Raw genomic sequence first — 20,651 nt, forward strand, 5'->3', positions numbered from 1 at the left:
CAGCTGGCAGAGATTCCAAAGAAACATCAACCAGTATTACCTGTACGACCCTGACCAAGACAACATTGTCGCTGATTTGTTGAAAGATTTAAGCAAAAGGCCTATTGTTGCCGCAAGTATAACATAAACCAATCACATATGTTTTGAAATAATGATAAATAACTTTGAAATCATTTGCATTTATTTCCATAACGTTAGCACTCAGTATTGCCTAAATTGTTATTGTTGTAGGCTACAACCATGTTGTCTACTATAGTGTAGTTAGCGAATGCTAGAGATTTTCAAACAACACCTGACTGTTTGTTAAAATGTGATTTACATTCTAACAAACCAGTGCATTAATTAAACCAGAGGTTTTTGAAATTTAGAAAGGAAAAAAAAACAATCCATACATTTAACAGATAAGCTTATTTTTCAAGTCATCAGGACCAACACTGGTAGCTCGCATTAATTTAATCAACTAAGTTTTTAAACTTTTAGAAATGAAGAAAAAAACAACTAAACGTATGAGCACATTTTTCCCTTTCACAGAATCAAAAACCGGTACCTCTCATTTAGCTTTGCACTTGACCTTTGATGACGGAAGTAAAGGTATCTTCAAGGCCATGAGGTTAATGACGCTTTTACATTATTGATAAATTATTTATGTGCACTAATATTATGAACGAAACAGTATTTTGTTGGTCTATTATTTCCAGAGCTTAAGGTAGTCTATTTTTTAAAAATAAAATCATAATCTAATAGCATACGTGGCTGATGATCCTTATTAATACTTTAGAACACCAAAACACCAGGAATCAGCACCGAATAGTTTCCACTTCAGTGATATAGAGCGACCAACGGCTGAAATAGCAGCATTTCACCTGGACATGTAAGAGATCAAATTGTTGTACACGTTTGTAAATTTAAACATTGTACTTTGTAATCTAAAATGAAAATTAATCTTTTTCTATATTTACCGTACTGCTCCTAAAAAGTATCTTCTTCTGTAGGGTGCTGGCGTTTTACCGTACTCCTCCTACAGTGGGCAGGGTAATGAACATTTCTAGAGATATCGTTATGGTTGGTGATGAAGATATACAGGAAACTGCTCATTGGTCTCCAGGTACTTTGTCTTGCTTCATTGGTCGTCAGGTGTTTTAGTCTTGTTTCATTGGTCGTCAGGTGTTTTAGTCTTGTTTCATTGGTCGTCGGGTGTTTTAGTCTTGTTTCATTGGTCGTCAGGTGTTTTAGTCTTGTTTCATTGGTCGTCAGGTGTTTTAGTCTTGTTTCATTGGTTGTCAGGTGTTTTAGTCTTGTTTCATTGGTCGTCAGGTGTTTTAATATTGTTTCATTGGTCGCCAGGTGCTTTAGTCTTGTTTCATTGGTCGTCAGGTGCTTTAGTCTTGTTTCATTGGTCGTCAGGTGTTTTAATATTGTTTCATTGGTCGTCAGGTGTTTTAGTCTTGTTTCATTGGTCGTCAGGTGCTTTAGTCTTGTTTCATTGGTCGTCAGGTGTTTTAGTCTTGTTTCATTGGTCGTCAGGTGTTTTAGTCTTGTTTCATCGGTAACCGGTATATTAGTCTCGTTAACTTACCTAATTTATCAACACCCTCAACTAACATGAATCTATTTGTCCATGTTTCAGCTAAGAACTTCTGTTTTATTGGAAAGTGTAAGGACTTTTGCACTCAATACTTTGCTGTATGCGGGAGTCCATATCTAATAGAAGGCTCCATCTCTGCCTTCCTCCCTAACAGATCCATGGATCAACCTATGAATTGGATCTACAACCCGTACTGTCAGTCTTATGGATACAGGGAAAAGGTCAGTTTAGTATTTACATTTTTTCTATCAGTGGATAAAAACTTAAAATCTGTTTAGCCTATACGCTAAAACAATGACTTCAAAGTATTCAAAGTTTTAAAAACCCTTCCCACAAAGTTTGTCTATGATATACCTCCAGTGACTATTTCTGATCTAAACAAAAGATTTTAAACTGCAGGCGGTTTGGGAAAACAACGACACCTATTGTGACTTAGAGGTGAAGACTAATCCGTTCTACCAGAAACGGCCTCTATTGGATCTCGTGGACATGTCCATTTTTGATTTTCTACAAGGTATGTCTTTTTACAAGAGGTCTTTTCTAGCATATGTTAGCAAAAATATAAAATAATACACATACACGTAAAATAGTTATATATATATATATATATATATATATATATATATATATATATATATATATATATATATATATATATATATATATATATATATATATATGAGAGCTGTAGAGTAAGCCGTCTTTAGTCAGTTTACTTAAAAACCTAAATTTACAGTTTTCATTTTAACTTTGTAATCTCTGTTACAGCGATGGGTAGTTGATTGTAGTCTTGTTGTTTTCTTGTATCAATCTCGTTTTCTACCTAGAGAGACAGATTCTGGTGACTTATTTATATTTAATTATATTTGATTAAACTTAGGTCTGATTTATGTTAGGCTATATTGGAGTTAACTAAATGTTTACGTTTGGCCCTAGGGAACTTGGATCGACATTCGTTTGAAACCTTCAAGATGTTTCGCAACGACACGTTTTTCTTACATTTTGACAATGGCCGTGGGTAAGTTAGTCGTCAGCTGATAAGTCGGATTAGCTAATCTCGTTTATTGTTCGTCTATTTGACCTACTCAGCTTCCGACTGATACACACCAATCAGTTGCGATGGCAAAAAAATAATAATTTGGAAGCCCTAGAAAGTTCACTACTATCTAGGTGAACAATGATGCATTTTAAAGATTGGTTTTATTTCTCGAAACAGATAAATGCCCTTTTTAAGGTTGAAAGAAATCTATCTTATCAATGTCCTGTTTTACCATGGCAAAAATATATTTGCTATCAGTGAAACAACATAACAAATAAAAAATTAACAGAGTTTTGTCTAAAACATACCTTTGGGGATCTTTAGCTTTATAATCTTGATTACATTGACCTGTAAATAATTATGAACATTTAATTGTTTTGAAACTAAACAAATCTATTACCAAAATATATACATTTCAGTACATAACTCAGTCTTATACTCTCTAACCACCAGATTCGGCAAGAAAAAAATGGACTACATGTCGTTACTCGCCCCAGTTCGTCAATGTTGTAAAATTCGGTTATCTACCCTTGCCAAGTTGGTTAAACTTTACACTGGACCAGACAGCCTCAGTCAACTACTTAGGACGTCATTAAGCTCCGACCCCTTAGCTCCGGTATTGGATGAGCTGTACCTAGACTCTGTTGACAGACGTGTTGGTCTAGTACTCGGTGCTGTGTATGATTGTGTCAATAGGACCGGGTCCTGGGATCAAGTCGTTGTAACTGATGGCGTTGTTTAACTTCATTTATTGCATTTGGTAGTGTTGCATGTTTAAATTTTAAATATTAATAAAATCAAAATGCATGCAGTAGTGAACATGTAGAGGGGGTGAATGGCGGTTGAATGTTGTTAGTACTTGGTACTCTGTCCCGTTTGTCACTTTTCAGTCCTCGTGCGGTGAGTTGTGTCAGTCATGTGATCATATTCCAGTTTGTAACTGTGTACGTGTGTATAAGGTGTGTAAGAACTTGTATCCAGTTCGTAACGTCTACAAAGTTAGTTAGCGTATGTTACTGCATCTCTATAGTCATTGTATCTTAGTTTCGTTTACTCATTTGTGTTAGTATGTAGCATAGCCAGTGTTTGTGTATATAGTGTATATCGTATTAAACTATTTTTAGTGTTAACGAGCCGTTGTTTAATTCAATCTTGTGTTTTGTCACCCGCTTGTATTTGTTCATTTAATATGTTGTTTGACGCACTGAATCACCCGTAAATGGCGTGCTCGTGTGTGTGTGTGTGTGTGTGTGTGTGTGTGTTTGTGTAATATTGAGATCGGTTAGTTCTATCGATATCTTTTACATAATTTTCTTAGCAAAGTAAATATATATATATTGAAAATTGAGAACTGTTTGTGGTTGCAGTTAAAGTATTGATGTTGATATTATGTTGGACGAATACGAGGCTACCTCTTGCGTTGAACATTAGCTGTTTGCAAAATAAGACTGGCGAATTAAGGGATTAGTCTCGTTAGTGGTGATATTCTTAACATTATAACATTTACGTCTACAGATTTTAGGTCTAAATATTAGAGTCATAATTTTGTAGCTCTAAGTCGCAATTAACCTAAAGAAACTTCCTCAGAGATTTCGTTCAAAAATTTATTCCAGAAATATCGAAATGATTAAATAATGACATTACATAACAAGAGTGAGCTTTATTCTCGCCACTATAGTCACGACTAGACATCACAATAAATAATTCTTGATTTTACAATTTATCTCAAACCCCAACTACACTTTTTAAATCATCTCTCAACACCATACAAATAAGAAGGTGCATAACCACCGTAACAATTCTATGAGTAAAACATTATTGAAAACCTAGAAAAATTAGAAAAAAAAGTGTTAGGTCTTTATGGGCTATGTTCTATGGTTCGGTCAGTTGGGTTTGATATTTGTGTAGTTGTATGTGTATTCTTGCCTACATGGTTTACCATCACCATTGAAGTAGTTGAGTCTGTATATTTCAGTGTAAAATATAACCAACTAGGCAAAGGTAGATAACCGAATGTTAGATAGTGTTAAAGCGGCTGAAACAAGAAAGACAATCTTAGTTTGACTTGTCCATCTGGTAGTAGAGATATTTAGTAACACGCTATTTAGACGGTTGATTGCTAACTCAACTCAACTTATAATTCAATACTTCAGCTTAAAACGAGCTTTCAAATTGATTTTCTAGCCCCTCTTGGCGCCCCTTTGGATTGGCGCCCGGGGCGGCCGCTCCTCCCGCCCTTCCCTAAGTACGCCTCTGAAAACAACAGTTCAGTGTACTTAAAGTGACTGTTATGAGAGCTTATGTCTGCTAAGGTGGTAATATATGTGCGCTACGTGTGGTAAGAAAATGCATACAATAAATTTAGGTCAGTTCATTCCCTTAACCTATACAAAAATTTTAGGTCAGTTAATTCTATTAAGCAATACAATAAGCTTAGGTCTGTTAATTCCCCTAACCAATCCTTATACATTCAGCCTAAATTTATTTATTATTGATGTTACAACATGTGATATATATATATATATATATATATATATATATATATATATATATATATATATAAAGCAGATTAAAATTGTTAACGTAACTTTATCGAGTATTTTGCTTGAAGAACATTAGTATGACAATTAATATCTGTGCTTATATTTTTTATGATAGAATTTTCAAATAATGTTTGTAAAATCTCATTTCTCTCGTTAGACACATGTTAGAATTTTAAAATAATGTTTGTATAATGTTATTTCTCCAGTTAGAGATATGTTAGAATTTTAAAATTATTTTTGTAAAATCTGATTTCTCTAGTTATTGATATTCTGAAAGGGAGGAAGAAACATTAGTCGTTCGTTCACAGACTACAACTTCAGTAGCTGAGACAAGCGGGAGCAGGTGATACGCCTTTGATAGTTTTTTAAACGGACTGCAGGTGTAAATGTAGACAGCGAGGTGGAAAGGCAATGACAAGTAAAGAGAAAAGCGTTGACGACATTTTAGCCACAGAAACAAACAAATTAGACAGTATGTAACTGGGGTTTGTAAGTCTGGGGTAGGTAACATACCCTAGGGACGTATTAGCGTTTGATAGTATAATATTTAATTTAATATCTTCTTCAGGCTTTGTAAAATAAATAGTTTTTTTTAAACTATCTTTAAAATTTAATTGCTGAATAACACGTTCATACAGTATAAGATATATCGATTGAAAAATCTAAGAAAAATTTAGAGATTATGGTATGTTTAATTCTTTTTACGGCCTTAAGTGGAGTGTTAGCTTGTGTTGTTTGAGTTCAGAAAGGCATAGATTGGCTAAGAAATATGTGTATTTTTAATCCGTGAGCAGTTTAAAGCTTACTAGAGAGAAAAAAAGGCTTAAAGTGAGTCTCAATATCTGTGTCAGCCCAAGCGAAAACATGTCATTATAATTAATTCATCCATCTATTGAGTCCACATATTGTATCACGTGTTAGTTAAATACGTGGCCATGACCGAGGAATAAATCTATTGATGTTTAACCTTTCATCGATAATCTCAGATGATCGTTTAGTACGTGTCCATCTGTTAGTCTTCCATTGTTAATAGAAAGAATAATTAAATGGCATAACATCACAAGGTAGGTCTTTTCAAATTTATAAATCTGACTTCTAATTAAATATTAATAACCAGAAGTTTTATGAATTTCAAAATACTTTATTAAATAACGTTATCATCAACAATAACTTGATCCCATGACCCCGTCCTATTGACACAATCATACACTGTGCTGATGACTAGACCAACACGTCTGTCTAAGGCATCAAGGTGAGGTTCTGTTAATACCGGAGCTAAGGGATCGGAGCTTAATGACGTCCTAAGTAGTTGACTGAGGCTGTCTGGTCCAGTGTAAAGTTTAACCAACTTGGCAAGGGTAGATAACCGAATTTTACAACACTGGCGTAATGAGGCTAAGATGGACAAGTAATCTTGTTTAGACTTGCCAAACCTGTTAGGATAAAAGAAATAGCACACAAATTTACGTTACTTCTACGTTAGTTATTTAACAGAAAACTCAACATTTTAAAGAGATATTGAAAATTGGCATGTAGCAAGAGGCGGGACCAGCTGGGGAATAGAGGATGGGTCGCTTTCATTTTTAAATTATTTAATAAAATGGGGAGATAATTTGGAAACTATCTCACTTGATACATTGTAACAAGACAGTCAATTTGACCGTTCGTGGTAAACAGCCGTATATACTTAGCATTCAATACAAGTGTATTGTCGTGTTATAAACTTAGGAAAGTCACCATGAAAAGATTATTTAGCCCATCTCAAGACAACGTGTCGTAAGCCATGATATACAGGGATACGTTTACCAGTCATCTCGGAGATTCTGAACGACGGAATAACCACAGTTAGCGCCCATTTTTTGTTCGTCCCCAGCAAGTGGTTGAAAATGTTTTACACAGTAAACATACATGATTTTTATTATTATGGAGTAGAGATAGGGGTTTTCGTGGCTGCGTCCTATCCAGATGGTATTATAGTTCACTGTTGATCTCACTATTTTTGTATTTGCACCTTAATTAATATAGGGGATGGTCAAAATTTCGGAATGGTATATGTGCACCTAGAATCCTAGGGATCTTATACAGAGATAACTACTGAAGAAGTCCGGGATAGGACCACTAATACGAATGGTCACTTTGAGAGTCTACTGAGCATAATCAAAACAAGAAAATAGAGTTGGTATGGACATATCACACGAACCAAAGGCCTCTCCAAAAATAATATTACAGGGCACTGTGCCAGGGGGGACAAGAACGGGAAGACGAAGACATCACTGGATGGATGACATTAAAGATTGGACTAATCAGAGCGGCAGAGAACCGAGATGGATGGCGGAGAATGATAAGGTGGTGCCCCAACGACCACAATAAGGGGTGATGATGATGATATGTACATCCAGGGTTCGCAAACAAATAAGCTTGGCTGGGACACCTTCTTTTTCGTTTGACATTTTAGTTTTCCTTTCGCACCCCCCCCCCCCTCCCCACAAATATTATCCCCCATAATAAAGTGTAGTTTCATGCTCCGTTAATAACTTTTGACTCACCCCCTACAGTTGGTCAAGTTTCATACCTCACTTACAGAGGTCAACTCACCCCTACTGTTGGTCAAGTTTCATACCTCACTTACAAGTTCAACACACCCCCTACAGTTGGTCAAGTTTCATGCCTCACTTACAAAGGTCAACTCACCCCTACTGTTGGTCAAGTTTCATGCCTCACTTACAAGTTCAACACACCCCTACTGTTGGTCAAGTTTCATGCCTCACTTACAAAGTTCTACTCACCCCCTACCGTTGTCATACAAAACAAAAAACGTGTCATCCCCAAACATTTCAAACTGCTCGTAATTATGGCGATCCAGGTTGCCTTAGAATAGAAATCAACAAGCGGATTAAAGTTTTTTAAATCTGAAAAACTGGTCAAGATGACTTATTACAAAACCTGATAAAAAAGCTATCCTACTCATTTTATTTTCTGTACCACTAACAAAAGCGTATCTAGGCTATTCTGTGGAAGTTACTTTAACCCGACTCATAATTGTACAAAATATTGTTAGTTGTATGTGCCCACGACTTACCCTGCAGGAAGTCAAATATTGACATGTCAATCATGTTTAACAGACCGTGACTGGTCACCCATTTCCGTCTGATCACCACATTGCAATAATTCTCATTTATTTCCCACTCAGCCTGTCGTGAGTAAAACAGCAATGTAACGTTCATGACGAACAACATGTAAGTTAAGTATATGCAATATTTGTAACTCTTTTGGCGACAAATATTTTAGAAATATTAATTTATAAACGTATGTATATATATATATATATATATATATATATATATATATATATATATATATATATATATATAAATGTAACGAGTCTATTTGCCTGTAGTGCCAAATGTTAACGAGTCTAACCACTCATTCTACACAACATCGACCACAGTATAGATACTCGAAGATGCAGGTTCACTATTGATCCTTTTATTACATGAATCAAAGAAATGCTTCACAATAATAGTCGGAATCAACTGACCCCCAACAGTCCTCACTAGTCTTCACATAACTGAATGCACATGTCCATCGTCCTTATTAACACAATACGGCTAACCCGTTCAATAACCAACTTGATACTGCCTCACTGACTGACTGATCGAGAGAGAGAGCCAGCTCAGCCGTCGCCTTCCTATATATCCCCTTCGTATTCGTAATCGTATTCGGTTCTATCATAATCGTAATCGTAATCGATTCTAATCGTTGCATCAGAATGTTAATTACGCCGCTTCTGTCGTACAGTCCGATTTAATAAGCCATCTGCATCCTGTCACATCAAAGTTGACAGACCGTATTGCGTTCTTATCGTATCGCTTCCCAAGATACTACGCCTTGGCTTTCTGATCGTTATCAGCCAACACCTGTGTTATTGCATCAGTCGTGTCAAAGTTGACAGCGCTGTACTGCGTTATGTCTCTGGTAACTTCCCCTAGTTACATCCACCCCTGCCTTTTTTTGTGTGTTATCAACCACAAACAACGCTTGGCAGGTGCAGTCCTTCAAAGTCAATCGCACCACCGTAAAAAAATGTATTGTTCCACTCACTGTCAATGTCGTCACATTCGTATAAGATTGACAGTTATCCCTATTTCACATATCAAATGTGTCTACATCATCTTCCTCAGACACAAAACAGTTCTAGAATTCACATCCACCTTTTTTCGTTTGGTGCCTTCACCAGTTCACTTTTATGACTTTTTGAACAGTCTGTTCTCATACCAGCGCGACCATGAAAGAATTGATGGTTGCTGACAAAAATTTTCGTATTCTTTCTGTTTCTCAAACTTCTCCGCGGACCACTTATCTGATGGTCTACTGTCTCTCTGTTTCTGGGAGGAACGGGATCCTCTTCGTTGCCGTTATCCTCCACTTGTGTATCGCTGTTGTTCTGTTGATGGTGACATGGTTCCGGGATGGGTATGTGAATTTCCGTTATAGTTTCCGGTTCCCTAATTGTCTTAGGTTTCCTTGTGTGTAACTGCTCTTCTTGACTATGACAATATTTCTTTAATTGAGCAATATTCGCCCACCGATCCGGTTTGGCGTGATCGATGGGTCTTATCTTAAAGGGGCCACCTGCTACTTTAGGCATCTCCACGACTTGCCATATCTCCTGTCCCCAGAGGTCGTGGATTTTGTTTCTGCCTAACGGGTGGCTACGCAGTAATACCCTGTCGTTCAGTTTGAGTGGCGGGTCCTTTGTCTGTACCGGCGGTTCCCTTCGCCGTGCTTCATGTTCTAGTCTTTCCTGTACTACCCTGTACATTTCTCTAATTCGTCTCATATGTTCATTCACATATTCCAGTGCGGTGTATGAGCCAGTCATACTCTCCTTTTTTCCTAGGAACAAGTCAAGAGGGAGTCGAGCCTCCCGTCCGAACAGCAACATGTGTGGCGAAAGGCCGGTTGTGGCATGGGGGGTGCAGTTGTATAGATATACCAACTCTGGGAGAAAATCAGGCCAACGTTTTTTCTGTTCAGGTTCTAGAGTACGCAGCAAATCATGCATGCTGCGGTTGAACCGCTCGCACTGTCCGTTTCCTTTCGGATTAAATGTGGTTGTTCTAGATTTGTTGATCCCGTAGTGGCTGCACAGTTGGTTAATTACTTCTGACTCGAAGGCCCTTCCTTGGTCAGAGTGTAATTGTCTTGGTATGCCATATTTGATGAACCAATGTTCTATTAAGACCTTTGCCACTGTTTTGGCCGTCTGATCTCGTGTGGGCACCGCCACAGTCCATTTGGTGAATACATCAGTCATTACCAACACATGTTCCGTCCCATCCGATGATTGCTCCAACGACGTAAAGTCCATAGCCACAATCTCTAGTGGTTTTGTCGCTAGTAGGTGTCCTGATGGCTGTCTCATTTTGACAACTGGCATTTTCGCATGCTGACACCTCACACAAGCCTCACAATGGCGTTTGACCTCCATTTCCATATTGGGCCAGTAGCACCTCCGTCGTAATATTTTGTGCGTCCTGTCCTGACCCTGGTGTCCTGCCCTGTCATGTGCCAACCTTAGCACTTCTTCTCGTAACTGTCCAGGCACCACCACCTGGTGTATTGTCCCGTCTATTTGGTCATGAATTCTCCGCATGAGAACACCATCCTTTATACTGAGACGGTCCCACTGACTCAGTAGTTTCTTTGTTTCCCGACCAAACTGTTCTCTTTCCCTTCTTCTTGGGAATTTTTGTTCCTGGACGTGTTTCAACAGCGGCTGTAAGCCACTATCCGTTCTCTGGGCATCTCTTATCTCTTTGTGATTAAGGCAATTAAAATCACTAATGTCCATATGTCCGGGCTCTGTGGAAATGTGCTCCACCCCGGTCTGCCCGTTTTGCATCACTTGCACCCCGTGAGGGATATCTGTTGACGCTCTGACCTCACATATTCCTGTCAGCGTTTCTTCCTCCTCGCCCGGTCTCTCGTAAGGATTCCTTGATAAGGCGTCCGCATTGCCATTGGACCGCCCCGGGCGATATTTTATCTCTAGGTCAAAGAGTGCCAATTCTGCTGCCCATCGCTGTTCGATGGATCCCAACTTTGCTGTCTTTAGGTGACTCAAGGGGTTATTGTCAGTGTATACCACACATTTAGCACCTAATAGATAGTCCCTGAATTTTTCAGTCACAGCCCATTTTAATGTCAAAAGTTCTAGTTTCATGGCGCTGTAATTTGTCATGTTCTTCTCTGATTCCTTCAGAGCTCGACTGGCATACGCAATAACCCTGAAACCTTGCTTTTGTTGTTGTGATAGCACAGCTCTCAGACCTTTAAAGCTGGCGTCAATTTCTAGCCGAAATGGTTTGTCAAAGTCTGCGTATCCTAATATCGGCGTCTCTGTCAAAGCCTTTTTCAAGAGCTTAAACGAGTTCAGGCATTCCTCAGTCCATAATTCACCTATCAGTTGTGTTTTACCTTTCTTTTTCTCCTTACTGTGTTTCTTTGTCATTTTGTTTACCAAGTCATGCAATGGTGCGGCAATTTTTGCAAAACCAGGTACAAATTTTCTATTTTCTTCTTCAGATAACAGACACTCTACTGTAGTTGTTGGCTGTTTCCATTCTTTAACAGCTGCAATTTTATCTGGGTCAGTGGCGATGCCATCCGACGAAATCACATAACCCAAAAAATGTACCGATTTCAGACCGAAGCAGCATTTGTCTGGGTTCAGCCTTACTCCTATGTCTCTAAGACGGAGAAACACTTGTTCTAATCTTTTTAGATGGTCCTCCCAAGTTTTTGAGTAAACTAGTATATCATCCAAGTACACCAACATTATTTGAAATAGAAAGTCACTCATAGCACTCTGCATTACTCGCTGGAATGTAGCAGGCGCATTAGTTAGACCAAACGGCATACGGGTCCACTCGTACAGTCCCAGTGGAGAAATAAATGCAGTCTTATGTTGATCGTTGGGGTGCATGGCCACTTGGTGGTAGCCGCTAGCCAAATCCAAGGTAGAAAAAAATCTTGCTCCCCCCAACGCATCAAGACATTCATCAATACGAGGCAAGGGGAATGCATCCCTTCTTGTGATATTGTTCAATTTCCGGTAATCACAACACAGTCTTATCTCCCCTGACTTCTTTTTTACCACTACTATCGGTGCCGCATACGGGCTCGTGCTGGTTGTAATAATTCCCTTTTTTAGTAGATCGTTCAGGTGTGCTTTCACCGCAGAGTAGTGACTTGGTGGTAATCTTCGATAAGGTTGCGCCACCGGCTTGTCTTGTAGTAAGGGTATCTGGTGTTTTATTACTTCCGTGTAACCCAAATCACCCTCGTACGAGGCAAATATATCCCTGTACTTATTCAGCAATTCATTTAGTTTTGGGTCCTCAGTTTCCGGGAATGTATATGATCGGCCATCCTCTTTCTTCACCTCGGCCGTCACATTGACCGACCTAATTGTTACTTCATTACTGCTGGTATTGCTCAGTTCGATGCACTGTGCCGACCTTTGTACCTCGACGTTCTGTGGTACTCCTACCAGAGTGTTAGGCGGTATAAAAATTTCCTCATCCAAAACATTTGCCACTAATCCTTGAACTAGTCCCTTCTCCGCTGATGTGTATGTCCGCAGTAACACGACGCCTGCCCTCAGTGCGGCGCCACATGGTTCTATCATCACATCACCATTCACGCTTCTGTCACCAATTTGTAATGTGATTGCCTTGACCGTGTTTGCCGGGACTGATATCCTTCCTCTGGTCTTGGCAAACCTGGCCAACTTGGATCCCCGACCTGGTGTGGTCGATCCGACAATATTTGTAAGAAATTCTGGCAACTGGCCAAGAATATTCATGCCCAACAGGCAAGGTATATTTGACACATTTGTCTCTAGGTTGTGTTTCGTAACGAACACCCCAACCTGCTTCAACCTATGTCCTGCCACCACGACATCCGCCAGAAAATAACCACAGTATGGAATGGTTAGTCCATTAGCTGCCGTCAGGCGCATGCATGTGTCAGACCTCAACCTATGGTCTTTTCCTTTCATCCATTTGGTGTAAAAATTTTCCGTAATTGTCGTCACCTGGGAGCCTGTATCCACAATTGCCTTCACCGCGATGTCCCCAATCGTAATCACCATTTCGGGACAGACTCCCATCATTTTGTTTCTTGGGCCATAACCTCGCCCCTCTGTAGCCTGACCCTGCCTTACATAAGGCGATCGTTTCCCCTGACAGTCCCGTGCCATATGTCCGGGTTGTGAACAGGACAAGCACATTGGTCGACCGTCAGCCGTCCACCGGAGCGATGGACCGGCGGGTCGCGGCTGTCCAACCCGTCCCTGTTTTGTCCCGTTTTTGCCCTGATTCTCAGCTGTTGACCTGCTTTCTAACCTCTCCAATCGTTGGTCAACCTTAACCAGGTGAGCCAACAGTTGAGCCATCATGGTTTCCATCGTGCCGGTCCCTGTGGGTGGGGATTGTTTCTGTTCCGGCACAGAGACTTTGTCTACCGAACAGTTCGATTGGTCCTCATCCTCGGACCTGCGGATCGCTGAGTTCCTGACCTGAAGGAAGGTCAACTGTGGGTCTTTGTAGACCTCTTCTTTCAAATATCTTCTTGCCATAGGGGTCGCCAGCCCCTCGATGAAATGGTCCCTCAGCAGGCGCACATCAATGTCGGGTATTTTGCCCTTTACCGCGACAAAGGCCCTGTTCATTCGGTGTGAATACTCCATCACACTCTCCGCCAGTCTCTGCTTTATACCTACAAACACCGATAGCAGTTGCGATCCCGACCGTCTCTCCCCAAAGGTCTCCATAATTAGATCCAGCACCTTATCTGGATCTGATTGGATGGTTTTATCGTGGCATTTGACCTCTGCCCTAACCGTCTCTCCTATACTGCCCATCAGCAGTCTTAATCTTTCCTCTGGTGACATGTATCTCGAGGCCCAGGCAGCCCTGACCTCTTCACTGAACCTGTTGGTTAAGGTTGGATCACCGTCCCCGTAAAATTTGTTGATGTGGGACTCACTGGGCAGGACCACAATATGGATCGGCTTTTTGTCCAAATTTTGTCCTGGTCCCTCTGGAGGCAAAGGGTCATCCTCACCGTTGCCTATCTCTGGGCTATCTTTATCTGGCTCAGATTGTTGGGCCAGCAGGAGTTTTTGTTCTTTTCTGATATTTAAAATACCACTCCTGCGTCTGTCATTCACATTAAGGAAAAATGTTGCAGCTATGCAGCAGATAGTGTTGCCCAACAGGGAGATCATGACACATTTCCAGTGTCTAAGAGTTCCATCTATATCTTGGTTGTCATCTTTGCCTAGTATTTGTCCCACAACCAAGTTGGAGATACCAATGCCAATTATCTGGATGCTGGTGGTGAGCCCCATAGCTGTCCCCAGGGTGGCTGGTGCTACAACTAGGGGTATACTGAGCCACATGCTTGCAGCAGCAAAAGAGCATGTGACACCAAGCCAGAATGATAATGAAAGGTGTCTCATCTCTGTTCTTTTCAATTTCCTCAATTCTGATTTCAGTCTTCCCTTTTATTTATTTCCTTCAAATAAAAAAGACCTTTCTTACCGTGTGTGTATGAAAAAATTTTCCTCGTTCCTCAATTTTCACTGTTCCTGAATGTCCGAATTCACACACACACTAAACACAGTTATGAACTAGGTTGACTATGGGTGCTTAAAGCGGCTGGTCTAATTGGATTCCTCTGCCGACGACCCCAAATGTAACGAGTCTATTTGCCTGTAGTGCCAAATGTTAACGAGTCTAACCACTCATTCTACACAACATCGACCACAGTATAGATACTCGAAGATGCAGGTTCACTATTGATCCTTTTATTACATGAATCAAAGAAATGCTTCACAATAATAGTCGGAATCAACTGACCCCCAACAGTCCTCACTAGTCTTCACATAACTGAATGCACATGTCCATCGTCCTTATTAACACAATACGGCTAACCCGTTCAATAACCAACTTGATACTGCCTCACTGACTGACTGATCGAGAGAGAGAGCCAGCTCAGCCGTCGCCTTCCTATATATCCCCTTCGTATTCGTAATCGTATTCGGTTCTATCATAATCGTAATCGTAATCGATTCTAATCGTTGCATCAGAATGTTAATTACGCCGCTTCTGTCGTACAGTCCGATTTAATAAGCCATCTGCATCCTGTCACATCAAAGTTGACAGACCGTATTGCGTTCTTATCGTATCGCTTCCCAAGATACTACGCCTTGGCTTTCTGATCGTTATCAGCCAACACCTGTGTTATTGCATCAGTCGTGTCAAAGTTGACAGCGCTGTACTGCGTTATGTCTCTGGTAACTTCCCCTAGTTACATATATATATATATATATATATATATATATATATATATATATATATATATATATATATATATATAATGTTCCCGAATTTTTATTTTATAAAATTATTGTTAAATTATTTCTCTCTGACCTTGAACTTGAAGTTCCAGAGAGAGTACTTTTGCTGGTACCTGTTTTCTTTCTGGTTGCTGGACTTTTGAAAGCCACGATCAGGTAGGTAGGCCGTCACCGAACTTTCCAGAAGGAATGGATCGCCACAGATCGAATGCTCCTGGGTGCAGTACTGTGAGCAGTTACCGAAAAAACAATGGTTGCCAGCTGTAAACAAAATGGTTGCCAAGTATAACCATACAAAGATGACAACTTAAAAAAAATGGTTTCCAACCATAAAAAATATTTGGGGAATACTATACTATAAAACTAAATGAAATTCGTGAGATTTGTAAATAAACGAAGGATAAAGTTTTATTATAAAATTTTGAATTGAATATAAGTCATAAAATAAATTAGCATTATTGTTTCTACTGCAGCAGTAAAGCGAAGTCTATTGTATTCACAAAATGTATTTTAAATATCTCTAGACCAAACAACAATTTTACTTTTACTATATAGCAATGTTATTGGTATGCTTTGTTTCTTATTTTTAGTTAATTTAAAAGCATTTTATTGTAACGGTGTTTGTTTCTTTGAATTAATATAACAAAACATGCAAAAAAAAGATACAACAAAAAGATACATCAAAAGATACAACAAAAAGATACAACAAAAACCTACAACAAAAACCTACAACAAAAACATACAACAAAAACCTACAACAAAAACCTACAACAAAAACATACAACAAATAGTGAAATAGATGTTACCTGGTGATATATGGGCCGTCTTGGTGATTTCTCTGTCCGCGAGTTCAATGATGTCACGTGTGATGTTGACCAGTCGACCAACAGTTGGAGGCACGCGATAAAAGGCTAGCGCTCTGTTCAACATGAACATATCAATGGGATATTGCCAAAACGGTTCATTCAAACATCTCGTATTAAATGTTCTGTTGCCGCTATAAAACTATTTAAATTCCGGAGAACATAAACGAAATGCAACACTTACTTATCCAAGTGAAACGCGGCTATCTCCGCCATGGGACGTTCAAAATCGTTGAAGAAAAAAGTATTTGGTGAAGTTTCTTGTTCTCTGGGAAATCTGAAGAACAATCAATAATTAAATGATCCATAGTGGAGTTCATGGCGCACATTAAGAAAGTGGCGCGGCATAAAGAATACAGTGAGCCAACATGAGAAAGTCACTGAGCAAAGTTAAACTGGTCCAATAGACAAAGTCTTGTTTCTTGTAAGAAAGGGTCAACACAAAAATAATCTTAAGATTTTTTAAACTTTTATAGTTTTTGTTTAGAGAGTTAAAAGCATTCACAGCTACACACGCTGTTGTGTCATGTGGTCCATGAGGTCAAGTTGTCTAGGTATCCAGGGTGGAACTAGAAAACAGTCACCCGATATATGTAAAGCAAACTGTAAAGGTGACAACTCAGAGACAACAATGTAAACACCACATTCATGCACTCGGTTGTTCTCACCTCATGGCCTTGAACATGCCTTTACCTCCATTGTCAAATGTCAGGGTCAAGGCTAGGTGTGACGTAGATGGTGCAGACTCTGTAGGAAGCAGACAACAGATGAACAAATTGTCAACTACAAAAGCTGCGTGAATTGCTAAATAATTATGCTAATTAACATATCGAAAGTAAATAGACACGTAGAGTTCAAATTTAATGAATATATAACAAAATAAAATATTTTTTTATTTCGAAAAAATCATAACGTTTGATTTTAACCATCAAAAGCTTGTCTGTAATTAAAAACAAATCTAATCAAACTGAGACATTGATCGCTGGCTGTCCCAGTCATTGCCTTACAGTGATCAACTATTTTGAAGACCACCTAAACGTACTTGTTCGTAGAATGGTTCTCTTGTTCAAATCACGGAGTAAGTCGTCCAGCATGCTGCCATCATCGGGGTCGTAGAGGTAGTGTTGATGGATTCCACCGTGGAACCGTTCCCATGTCGTGTTGCTGAAGAAAGACCAAGACACTACCATGAGATTTGGTGGGCTTTTAAACTAAGATTGGATTGTGGGACGGTCCAGGAGAATAGAATGAGATTTGGTGGGTTTTTAAAGAGACATTGTGCCAATCGATTTTGTTTATCTGAAAGTCCAAGATGAGATTTTGGTTGTTTTGTCAGTGAAACTGTGTAAATCGATTTGTTTTAATTGTATTCATCGGATAGCAAAGATTTTGTGTAGGTAATGCTACCTAAAAATATAATCACATATCGTGTGCAGAGAAACTGATCTGTGCAATAAATACCATTTTAAAAACTAACAAGGTTTCAATGCAGATGTTGAATATATTTTTTTTATATTGCTATGTATTGAGATCTATCTGCTTAAGTAATAAGCTTGTATTGATGCTAATTATTGCTCATACATTTTTATATTATTTATAGATTTGAAATATATAGTTTTATCCGAATATTACGTAATTATATTTCAATGTTTAAAATTTCGTGATTTTGATGCATCAAAAATGTAATTAATGATTTATTTTGCCAGCAAAGTGTACCTACCCTGTTATGTTGACAAATTTGGTTAATGGCGTTCCCTTTGTTCTGTTGAGCTTTAGTCGATTTATGAATGTCAAATAGGCCTCGCTGTCTTCCAGGTAAAAAATGGAATTCGTTGGTTTGTATTTGTTATAGAAGGTTTGCACCAGTTTCTCGGCGTTGTCGTGAGTGTGATTGGCCCTTGACCCCCGGGCAGGCTGGTACAACACATGCTAGTGTGATTTAACAGGATTAGAGCAGTAAGGATTAGTTGACTGTGGGAACACACCGTAGTGTATTTTTACAGAATTATTGCAGGGTTACTTGATTATGTCAGTTTGTTGTGATGTTATCTTACAAAAATATAGCTGGGTTAGGTGATTGTGTGAATAGATAGCGGTGTGATCTTACAAAATTAAAGAAAGCAGGCCCACTGATTGTGTGAGTCGATTGTGGTGTTACCTTACAGAATTACAGCAGGGTTAGGTTATTTTGAAAACAAACAGCGTATGCTTTACATGAACATTAGAATGCTATATTAAACACGTTGTGGTGAGATATAAAAGACTTGTATCAGGGTTGAATGATTGTATGAGAAGTGTGGATAATGTACATACAAACGTACCTGGTGTACTGTATTAACTGTATCGTGTTTAGCGTCCCACCTTAAGACTGAAGTTTGATTGATGTACCACTGTAATGAAATGAAAACACACCCAAAGATGCACAGAACTTGTCCGTAACAAATTCTACAATTTACCATCATTGCTCACAGTACCGCAGCCAGGAGCCTGAAATAATTTCAATATGACAAACTATTCTTAAGAACACTATTGACTTTTGATAACTGGGTTTAGCCAGTTGGTGCGAATAGTTTTAGGTAACATGTGCACGTCTTAACACTAAGTAGAATTTTGATACGATAAGTTCACTTGAGAAAACATTTTTTTTTAAACACACCAGACGTAACACCTTTCCCACGAGCACGCCACATAACAACACACCATCACGCCACGCACCAGCACGCCACACACCAGCACACCACATAACAACACACCATCACGCCACGCACCAGCACGCCACATAACAACACGCTACATAGCAACACACCACATAACAACACACCAACACGCCACATAACATCACGCCACACACAAACACGTCACACATAACAAGACAACAACATACAACCTTCCCACCAGCACACATCAACATCCAACATTCTCACCAGCCGATCACAACATACAACCACATCATAGTCTAGCCGCGCTTATCACATCCAAAGCTAACATAAGTGTCGAGTACCATCAAGCCAAGATAGAAACAACACGCAGAGCGCACTGCACAAAGACTAGTGGTGCAGTATTAACTCAAACAGTACAGGGGCGATCGAACAAGACCGATAAAGTTCTTTTGGGTCGATGTTTTTTTGCCATACTTTCCTTTAATACATTTTTAATCAGCTGAATTCTAGTTGAAAAATTGGATACATAACCAAAGCTGGGCTGGTTAAAGTTCATATTTTAATTCATTCATGATCTATCACTTACGCCTTCTTACCCCCAGCTGTTTCTCTCTTTCTTTCTCTCTTTATATATATATATATATATATATATATATATATATATATATATATATATATATATATATATATATATATATATAGGCCTATATATATATAGGCCTATATATATATATATATATATATATATATATATATATATATATATATATATATATATATATATATATATATATATATATATATATATATATATATAGGCGTATCCCCAAATGGCGTTCCATTTTGTGTAGAAAAAAATTCAGTTGAACAAATTTTCAGTTTAAAAAATTCAGTAAAAAAAAAATCAGTAAAAAAAGATTCAATAAAAATATGTTTCAGATCGGATTATATTTGGTGGTAGAAACCTGAGCCCGATGACTCAGCATTTTTTCCGATGACGTTGTCTTGTTTTTGCTTAGCCTTTATTTGTGTGTCCACTGGAATGAGTTCAACTCCAACAATTTCAACAGGGACGGGGAAGTGGATGTTCTGAAATAAACTCATGAATGCTATTCTTTCGCAAATTGTGTAAGTTGGTTTCGATTCACCTCATGGGCGAGCTATATATTATTTGTATGATATTATAAACTATTAGAAACATAATTAAACAGAAATCGATTGATAATATCTTCAAACATCTAGCCTACCGAAAACAAATCCTATACTATTAGCTGTTTTATTTAAATCAGCCACTAAGCTATTAGTCTCCCTACAGCTTCCGTTTTTGTTCACTTGACGTTTGATTGGTGTAAGAAAAAATATCTAACACTTTTCTACACTATTTTTTTAAAAGACAAACAAATTAAAATATGATAATCTGAATATAGTTACCCTTCAATATATCAATTTTTTTTTTTTTTAAATTAATTCAATTGTTTTATACATTTACATCAGTAATAATTATTTATTTGATAGATTTTACACAGCATCAA

General features: G+C 38.5%; 3 protein-coding genes across 3 annotated transcripts in view; 2 read left to right on the plus strand and 1 right to left on the minus strand.

Moving 5' to 3' along the window:
* Window positions 1–875, plus strand: part of LOC131949688 (uncharacterized) — a 2,448-nt gene extending 1,573 nt beyond the window's left edge. The window contains exons 3-5 of the mRNA XM_059311546.1: window positions 1–116; window positions 532–610; window positions 779–875. The exon at window positions 1–116 is cut by the window's left edge and continues 6 nt beyond it. Coding sequence (XP_059167529.1) covers window positions 1–116; window positions 532–610; window positions 779–875 — 292 coding nt within the window. The remainder of the gene's footprint in view (window positions 117–531; window positions 611–778) is intronic.
* Window positions 876–1,689: 814 nt separating this feature from the next.
* LOC131949675 (extracellular serine/threonine protein CG31145-like) lies at window positions 1,690–3,702 on the plus strand. The gene is made up of 4 exons (XM_059311535.1): window positions 1,690–1,806; window positions 1,985–2,099; window positions 2,522–2,603; window positions 3,078–3,702. The coding sequence occupies exons 1-4, from the start codon at window positions 1,744–1,746 to the stop codon at window positions 3,364–3,366; spliced, it is 549 nt and encodes a 182-aa protein (XP_059167518.1). The 5' UTR covers window positions 1,690–1,743; the 3' UTR covers window positions 3,367–3,702.
* A 2,609-nt stretch (window positions 3,703–6,311) lies between these two features.
* On the minus strand, window positions 6,312–18,978 carry LOC131949689 (extracellular serine/threonine protein kinase FAM20C). The gene is made up of 10 exons (XM_059311547.1): window positions 18,781–18,978; window positions 18,180–18,388; window positions 17,502–17,623; window positions 17,128–17,206; window positions 16,644–16,736; window positions 16,403–16,515; window positions 15,670–15,857; window positions 8,247–8,358; window positions 7,954–8,035; window positions 6,312–6,600 (listed from the first exon to the last, which is right to left on the minus strand). Exons 1-10 carry the CDS (start codon window positions 18,919–18,921, stop codon window positions 6,312–6,314), a joined length of 1,428 nt encoding a protein of 475 aa, XP_059167530.1. The 5' UTR covers window positions 18,922–18,978.
* Between the last annotated feature and the right edge of the window lie 1,673 nt (window positions 18,979–20,651).

Source organism: Physella acuta, unplaced genomic scaffold, assembly GCF_028476545.2.
Source record: "Physella acuta isolate Inbredline_101_S28 unplaced genomic scaffold, ASM2847654v3 ptg000709l, whole genome shotgun sequence".
In the NCBI taxonomy this organism is placed as follows: domain Eukaryota; kingdom Metazoa; phylum Mollusca; class Gastropoda; family Physidae; genus Physella; species Physella acuta.